Source organism: Myotis davidii, unplaced genomic scaffold (assembly GCF_000327345.1).
Source record: "Myotis davidii unplaced genomic scaffold, ASM32734v1 scaffold73, whole genome shotgun sequence".
Taxonomy (NCBI): Eukaryota; Metazoa; Chordata; class Mammalia; order Chiroptera; family Vespertilionidae; genus Myotis; species Myotis davidii.
This window is the reverse complement of record NW_006286675.1, coordinates 5,219,884-5,229,323: the sequence shown is the minus strand read 5'-3', so window position 1 is coordinate 5,229,323 and position 9,440 is coordinate 5,219,884. Positions and strand designations below refer to the sequence as shown.

General features: G+C 40.3%; 1 protein-coding gene across 2 annotated transcripts in view; it reads right to left on the bottom strand.

Moving 5' to 3' along the window:
- IFT122 (intraflagellar transport 122) overlaps positions 1-9,440 on the bottom strand; it is a 69,182-nt gene that overhangs the window by 57,277 nt on the left and 2,465 nt on the right. For both annotated transcript variants that reach the window (XM_006758298.2, XM_006758299.2), the window contains exons 2-3: positions 6,057-6,123; positions 4,111-4,195 (exon numbers count right to left, since the gene is read on the bottom strand). In XM_006758298.2, coding sequence (XP_006758361.1) covers positions 4,111-4,195; positions 6,057-6,123 — 152 coding nt within the window. The remainder of the gene's footprint in view (positions 1-4,110; positions 4,196-6,056; positions 6,124-9,440) is intronic.

Below are 9,440 nucleotides of genomic sequence, written 5' to 3'. Positions count from 1 at the left end.
AAACAAAACAAATAATATATGTGAAAAATGTAAAAAGTATGTTTGTGGAAGATGTACACATAAAAAGATTTCCACTTTCATTTGCATGAAATGTACAAATAATAATGCATAAATTATTTTTTTTCCAAGTGAGGTACTTTTTTTTGTTAATATTTACTAATACCTTGTTATACAACTGTAAATACTATACAAAATATTAAAAATTAATTTTAAACAAATTTCTTTACACATTAGTTATTCTTTCACAATGCAGTCATTTTGACTGCTTTTGGGCAATATAGGTATATACTAAATTTCAGTCTTTCTAATGTTAAGGATGTTTAGACTTTACTCTTAGGGCAACTGGAAGTTGATCTTGGGAAAGTCACTGTTCTCTGAGCCTCAATGTCCTCATCTGAAACATAAGGGATATTCATAGTATCTTCTTCAGAGATTCTCTGTGGGGGTCAACTCAGATAATATCTGTAAAGCACCTTTCACAGTGACTGAAGCAGTAGATATTAGGGTGAGCCGTATGACACTGCTGCAAATACTAAATAATAGAAACTGCTTTCGTATGTGATTACTTCTGTCACTCCTCTCCCATCCTGGCAGGTAGTAGGTGATGAAGAATATGGACTACAGGCTCAGAGTTGGAGTTGGAGTTTCCAGCGATGTCACATCAGTTACACACCTTTGTATTATGCTTGCTCATTAAATACTTATTAAAACTTAAGAGAGCCCTGGCCAGTGTTTCCCAGCGATTAGAGCATTGGCCAGTACACCCTTCCACTCTCTCTCTAAAAATCAATGAAAAATATATCTTCGGGTGAGGGTTAACAACAACAAAAAACTTACGTGAAAAATCAGAAACAAGCAGACTTAAAGAGCAAAACCATGATTTGGGGTATCTCCATTTCCAGAGCCAAGGGAAAAAGACCAGTTGAGAGAAGTTAAAAGACTTCTTAATCACTGTTTAGTAAGTGTCATGAAGAGGCAGCATGATGTACCAGAAAGAACAAGGGCTCTGCAGTTGGAAGACCTGGGTCGGGCCCAGCTCTGCCCATTACCTGTGATCGTTCCAAGCCTGTTTTCTCATCTGTGAGAGGAGCTGAGAATCCGTTTCCTGTCTGTTTCAGAGGACTATTGGGAGGATCAAATGAGATGTGTGATGGGACTCTGCAAAGTGCTGACAAATGCCACTGATGACAGATCACACTCTGAAATCATCAAGAGCCTTAATGGTGTTACAGGCCCAAGAGCCCCAAGCCTTATAAACTCCAGAGGTCCCACAGGTATTCTAAAGGTATTACTCTGAACTTGAACTCAAAAACACATAAAAAAACATGACTTCCATGGCATAGCACATTTAACTAAAAGGCAAGAAATTAGTGTTTTCTTTGCCACTAACACTTGCTGCATGACCTTAGCAAGTGATTTGACTTCTCTAGGTTTTTATGTAGGTCTAAAATTAGGAGACTGAGCCCGGCTGGGGTAGTTCAGTGGTTGAGTGTCGACCTAAGAACCAGGAGGTCACGGTTCAATGCTAGTCAGAGCACATGCCCAGGTTGCGGCGGGCTCAATCCCCAGTAGGGGGCGTGGAGGAGGCAGCCGATCAATTCTTTCTTATTGTTGATGTTTTTATCTCTCTCTACCTCTTCCTTCCTCTCTGAAATCAATAAAAACATATAAAAAAATTTTTAAAATGAGGAGATTGGGCTAGATCAGATTAAAACTGTATGCACAAAATTGTGTGTATATATAAAGTATGTGCATTTTCTAGAAAGAGGTCTACAGCTTTTATTGGATCCTCAGAGAGGTCTGTCAATAAAAAGAAATTAAAAGCCTGGAGTCTGAATGATCTCAAAGATTTGTTAAAACACTATAACACACTAATTCTGTGTCTTCTCAGCAGTGGTCACAGAATGCTATCTTCCATATTATATTCATTTGACACATGTGAACATTGAGAATCAGAGAGATTCAATAATCATCTCAAACTCAGAGCTTTTGGGGTTGGAACTTGAAGCCATCTAATTCCAAAACCTGTGTTCTTTCTATCAATCCCATGCTATGGGTAGCATGGATTTATTTTTAACTCTCAAAAGCAACTTCATGTACCCATTTCTCTGACCACCACCTCTCTTTCTCACACAACCTGATACCCCAACTCCAATAATCTTTCAATCCCACCAGAACCTACCATCTCTCTGCTGTCCTTCATCCCCTGCAGTCCTCTCACCCCTCATTACTCAGCTGAGGTCAATGTATATAATCACTCCTTTGCATACATCTTCCACTCTTCACCCTCTTATTTTATTTTCAGAGGTGCTTGTAAATCCACTACTCAGTTAAATCCAATTCTCCACCTCCCCCACCCTTGCATCTATGCAGCTCAAAGTGGTGAAGAAAAAGACAATCAAAGCAACTGATCTCATTTTCAAGCTTCAAGTGGGCCCTTCATGTCATTGGGGGCCTCTCACCATACCTCCTGGTTCCATTTTACATTTTTTCCTTTCTCCTTAACTCTCTCATACCTCCTTTCCCATCCTCACTCTCAGTTGATGTTGCTTCCTATTTCATTGAAAGAATGGAAGACAATTTCCATTAGAAACTTACCACCACATACCCCCGACCCCCGCCAGCACCTGCAGCAACATCCTCTACCTTCCACCATGCTCCATCTAACCCATCTTCTCTTGCCCACTGGATGTTTTGTTCTGACAATGCCCTCTCCTCTCTCTTAGAGCACCAACTTTTCTCAAGTCAACATGTCCAAAACTGAACTCCTGATCTCCCACTGTATGTTTCTCTACCTGCAGCCTTCTGTATCTCAATGGAAGGCAACGCCATCCTTTCAGTATCTCGGGTCAAAAATCTTGAGATCAGCCCTGGCCAGTGTGGCTCAGTTGGTTGGGTGTCGTCCGTGCACCAAAAGGTTGTGGTTTGATTCTTGGTCAGGGCATATGGGGTTGCAGGCTTGATCTGGGTGGGGGCGTGCAGAAGGCAGCTGATCAGTATTATACTGTTACACTCTCACATCGATGTTTCTCTCTTCTCTCTTCCTCTCTCTCTAAAAATCAATAAACTATTATTTTAAAACAAATGAACAAACAAAACAAAAAACCATGAAGTCCCCCTTGACTCCTTTCTTCATACCCCACATCTGATCTGTCAGGCAATCCTATTGGCTCCACCTTTAAACTATATCCAGAATCTGACCACTTCTCACCACTTCCTCTGCTCCCAGAAGTCTGAGCCCCCATCACCAGTGTTAAACTTGCCTGGATAATGCTTCCTCACGCTCATCTCCCTGCCCCAACTCTCTCTCCTTGTAGGCTGTTTCAGCAGCTAGAGGGATCTTTCTAAAATGCAAGTCAGATCATATCTCTCCTCTGCTCAGAACTCTTAGTGGTTCCCTATTTTCACTGAGCATCAAAGCCAAAATACTCATGACAGCCAACATGATCTGGCCACCCAATGTCCGTCACCTTTCTACCCTCATCCCCTACTGCTCCACCTGATTCTCACTGCCTCAGCCCCTGAAAGGCACACCCCCACCTGAGAGCTTTTACAATGGCTCTACCCTCTGCAAGGAACTCTCTTCCTTCTCCCAGATACCCACCATCAGAATCTCACTGCCTCCCCACCTTCAAGCCTTTGCTCACCTGTGCCTGACTCAGAAAGTCTACCTCACTACCCTATTTAATACTATATTCAATCCACTGTCCCACCCACCACTTTCAATCCCCTTATTCTGACCTACTTTTTCTTCTTCCTTAACACTTATCTTCCAGCACACTATTTAATTTACTTACGTTTATTACATATCATCCTTCATACTGCCCCTTCTTCCTCCCCCTCCCCCATAGGTATAAGCCCCATAAGGGCAGGGGCCTTTGTCTGTTTTGTTCTCTGAAGTACCTCAAGCAGCTAGAACAGTGCCTGACACATAGATAGCCCTCAATAAACCTCATTGAATAAAAAGATTGAAATGAAGTCTATGAGACTTAACTATCTTCTGAAACCGCAAGCTGTACTTCAGCTTACTAAAAAGATAAAAGAGTGACTAAGAAAAATGAAAAGCCATGAGACCATTACAGAGCCTATAAACCCAGAGCAGCCTCTTACCATCCTTCGCATATGCCACACAGTACACTGTATCTTTGTGTCCCTTTAGGGACTGAAGTAAGGTGCCATCAGAGGTGTCATAAACCTGGCAAAAAAAGGGACAAAAGTACACATTATCCAAATGGCATTCATTAGTTAGAATTCCTACAGGTTGCTGCTGCTATTTTTGTTTTTATAATGTGGACGAAAGGGGCCACATGCTAACCTAACAAGCTCAGGGAAGGCCTGCATGGCAGTCTTGCAAACTCAAAGCCCTAAAGTAACCACAAAGGATGGTCTGAAATTAAACTTTAACTAAAAGCAGTTATGGTGGGTAGTCACCTCCTAGGCCAGTATCTTCACTGACATGGTCAGTCTTTACCTTTACTGACACAACCTAATGTGCCTGGGTGCCAGGACAGATACCACAAATTCCTTCATTGTTATTGTTATCATGTTAATTGTTGACTGTTAACTATCCTGCACCCACTTAAGTATGTGTCTATCTTTTACTTTTTATCCAATCCCAGGGTCTCCCCCGCCACACACACTTTGCTCTTAATCTATCACCAATGGATCTCATGTAACCCCCACCTACGTCCTTTCCTTTGATTTGCAATGTATAAAAATAGACAGAAACCACCATTCTCTGGAGCATTATCCCAATCCGTTGAGATACTGCTTCCCAGGCAATTGTCGACAGTTTGGCTCAAATAAACTCATAAAAATTCTTTACAGGTTTGAATGCTTTTACGTTAACAATAACAAAACATTCTTCAATATTCTAAATGTGTGTCAAGTAAAAATTGCACTGAGAAACCAGAAAGAATGTGACATAATATTGGAAAACCCAAGAAGTAGAGGTCCTAATTCTATGCATTTTATTACCAGGAACATGCTATTAATCCTTGAGAAACAAAAGTTTACTCTGTGGAACTTCTCCTCAAACTTCATTCTTATGTGAATTTGAACATATTGCCAATCAAGCTAGGCCCTCCCGAATAAAGCCAGCACATAGAAAGAACCACCTACAACATGATTAAGTCATAGAGGATGTTTCATATTTGCTACCAAGAATTTGAAAATAACAGACCTGAACTCTGGGTTTGCATATCACAGGGAGTGTCATAAAATTCAGCTGTAATGTGGGTTTAGGATATTTTACAGCTGTGTAAGATGTATTAATATGTGGAGATTTTAAAAACGCATCTGAGAGACCCAGGCAAACCCCTCCAAAAACAATTAGTGTTGGAGAAAATAAACTGGGGGGGGCAGGGATCTAAAAGGATTTGGACTGTTTACCCTGAGAAAAGTCTACAGAATTTAACCATGACATTAAGATTATGTAGTTCCATAAAAGAATGGAGATCAGTCAGTCTGTATATTTAGAGACAACAGAGCAAGAGGAAGCCGCCTTACGCAGAAGGAAGGAGACTTCATACAAAGGTTTTTAGGTCAAACATAAAAAGTTCTCTGAAAATTACTTTTATACATTGGGATAGATTCCAGAGGGAGCTTATATTCTTTGAAAACATGAAAAATAGCTCAACATCCATATGGAGTTGTTTAGGTAGGCCAGTGCCTAAAAGTTGGGGTCAGACTATCTGGCTTCTCATAGAGGGAGTCCCTTCAATCCTGTTGCTTGAATTTTTCAGGGGGACAAAATGTGAACTGACACCAGCCCAATTTCAAAGACATTTTGATTAATTATTTTCAACCTTCCATGGGCGTCTCAAAGTAAAAAGGAAAAGATTAATGACTCCAAAGGAGGTATTGTTCACAAGTTCCTATCTGATAGACAGTTTACTTACCTGTTTTAAATAGCCCATTTCCTTCCCTATTAAAAAATAATGACTGGTTTTTCTGCCCTTGCCTTTTTTATCTCAAAAAAGGCGAGATGTGTCAAATTTCAGAGTACTTACAAGAAGGAAAGGAGGAAAAAAAAGGAAACCCAGACAAAATCCTACCAGTAATCTGTTTCCTGCAGCCAAAATCAGTTGGTTTCCATCAGGCTTAAATGCGAGGTCATATATACTAAACAGGAGAAAAGACAACACAAAGGACAATTAGGAACCAAAATGATGAGGTCTGCTAATGGCCAGGAAAGGAAACTTTATTTCATAACTGCCCTGGCTCCTCCGCTGGTTGGGTGTTGTCCCATGCACTGAAAGATTGCTGGTTCGATTCCCAGTCAGGGCACATGCCTGAGTTTTGATTCCAGGTAGGGGGCATGCAGGAGGCAGCTGATGGATGTTCTGCTCTCAATGGATGTTTCTCTCTGCCTCTCCCTCTCACTTCTTCTCTCTAAAAAGCAATTTTAAAAATCTTTTTAAAAATACCATAACTATTTCCAATTAATCAGACACTTATTGAATGCCTCTGATAGGCACTAACAGATACAAGATGCATGAAACATAATCCCTCTCTTCCTTTAAAGAAATTACCATCCAGTAGGAAGGGGTGACTCAGACACATTCATAAAGAACTACTACATGTCATCAATTCTAAAGCATACATTTCCACATTTTAACATCTCTGAGGTTGGAATGTGTTTTATAACTGATGTTGTGTCAGTTTAACTGGCAGCATTTCTTGTTTTTTTTAGTGCTATGTAAAATAATGGTATTTTAAAATCAATGCCCTCAGATTAGATGAAATTCAGGATAATATTGTGATAAAGGCTTTAGGAGAAATAAACTCATGCCTTTATAGTCAATTAATATTTGGCAAAGGAGGCAAGAACATACAATGGGATAAAGACAGTCTTCAATAAATGGTGTTGGGAAAAATGGGCAGATGCATACAAAAAAAAATGAAACTAGACCATATTCTTACACCATACACAAGAATAAACTCAAAATGGTTTAAAGATTTAAATGTAAGACTAGAAACCATAAAAATCCTAGAAGAAAACATAGGCAGTAAAATCTCATAGCAAAATTTTTTTCTGATATATAGCACCTCAGGCAAGGGAAACAAAAGAAAAATAAACAAATAGGACTACATAACACTAAAAAGTTATTGCACAGCAAAGGAAACCATCCTCAAATGAAAAGAAAATCCACCAAATAGAAGAACATATTCGCCAATGATACATCTGATAACTGATTAATATCCAAAATATATAAAGAACTTATACAACTCAATACCAATAAAACAAACAGTCCAATTAAAAAATGGGCGAAGGACCTGAATTGACACTTCTCCAAAGAAGACATACAGATAGCCAATAGACATATGAAAAGACTAGAGGCCTGATGCACAAAATTCGTGCAAGGAGCTCGGCCCTTTCAGCCCTGGCTGCCTTGTGGCCCCACCCCCCACCCACCGCAGACTGGTCTAATTAGCATATTAGCTCTTTATTATATAGAATAGTCAATGTCACTGTCCATCAGAGAAATGCAAATTAAAACCACAATGAGATATCACCTTATACCTGCTAGAATGGCTATAATCAATAAATCAACAAACAACAAGTATTGGTGAGGATGTGGAGAAAAGGGAACCCTCATGCACTCTTGGCGGGAATGCAGGTTGGTGCAACCACTGTGAAAAACAGTATGGAGTTTCCTCAAAAAATTAAAAATAAAATTGCTTTATGACCTAGCAATTCCATTTCTGGGAATATATCCAAAGAAACCAGAAACACTAATTCTGAAGAATATATTCACCCCTATGTTCACTGAAGTACTATTTACAATAGCCAAGATTTGGAAGCAGCCCAAGTGCCCATCAGTAGATGAGTGGATTAAAAAGCTGTGGTACATTTGCACAATGGAATACTATTTGCTCGTGAAAAAAAAGAAGGAAATCTTAACTTTTGCAACAGCATGGATGGACCTGGAGAATATTATGCTAAGTGAAATAAGCCAGTCAGAGAAAGACAAATACCATATGATTTCACTTATATGTAGAATCTAATGAAGAAAATAAACAAACAAAATAGAAACAGACTCATAGATACAAAGAACAGACTGACAGCTGTCAGAGCAGAGGGGGGTTGAGGGTCTGGGTGAAATAGGTGAAGGGATTAAGAAAAAAAAAACAAACACCAAAATTCATATACACAGACAATAATATGGTGATTACCAGAGGGAAAGGAGGGCGGGAGCAGGTAGGAAAGGGTAAAGGGGGAAAAATGGTGATGGAAGTAGACTTGACTTAGGGTAGTGAACACACAATACAATATACAGATGATATATTATAGAATTGTACACTTGAAACCTATATAATTTTATTAACCAGTGTCACTCCAGTAAATTCAACAACAAAATTTTTAAAGGCTTTAGGAGATACATTAGAACAGTGGTTCTCAATCTTGGCTGCACATTAGAATCACCTGGGAATCTTTTTTAAATCCTGATTTCTGGGCCTCATCCTCCGGAAATTCTGTTTCTTTGTTACTAATGTTGTGGCCCCACCCCATAACAAAGACAGCCCATTATAAAAGTTTAGCATGAGATAAATCTACTTGGTACCGGTCAGTAATCTAAAAATATACACCCCTGGTAGCAGTACTTGGAGCTGAGCTCTTCAAACGTTTTATTTTATTTCATTCTCACAACAATTTTCTGAGGTAGGAATTATCACTTGATTTTGCAGTTGAGGACACCATAGCTCAGAGCAGTCAAGTACCTCCCTCAGCATCACAGGATCAGCAAGAGAAAGGGCCAGGATTTCAACTCAGGTCTGACTCTAGAGTCTGAGCTATACTGCCTGCCTTTCACTCTCTCGATTTATTGTCAAGTATGACAAATCTCTACTACCCTTAATGTTTTAATGACGACAGTGGCTAACATTATTTGAGCACATTTATTTACTAAGAATAATTTAAATCCTTTACATGTATTAACTAACCAATCCTCACAACCTTACACCTATTTTACAGATGAGAAAACTAAGACACAGAGAAGTTAAATAATTTGTCCAAAAATAAATTGCTACTGATTGGAGGTAGAGCAAGAATTCAAATCCAGACTTCTGGCTCCAAAGCCCAGGTTGTAACCATTATGCTTTGTGGCATTCATTATCACTTTATTGGCATACTAGAGGCCCGGTGCATGAAATTCATGCACTCGGAGAGTGGAGGGTCCCCCAGCCTGGCCTGTGCCCTGTCACAGTGCGGGAGCCCCACCATCGATGGCCTCAAAGAGGTAGGCCCCGCCCACCCATCCAGGCTCCTTGATGGATTGCCCCAAAGAGGTAGGCCCGAGCCAGGGGTCCTGCCTCTGGGCCACGTAGAGCCAGGAGGCGGGACCCCCAGGACCCCCAGGAAGGCCTTGCTGCGTGGAACTGGGAGGCGGCGGGACCCCAGGCAGGCCTCGCCAGACCCCCAGGCAGGCTTCGCTTTG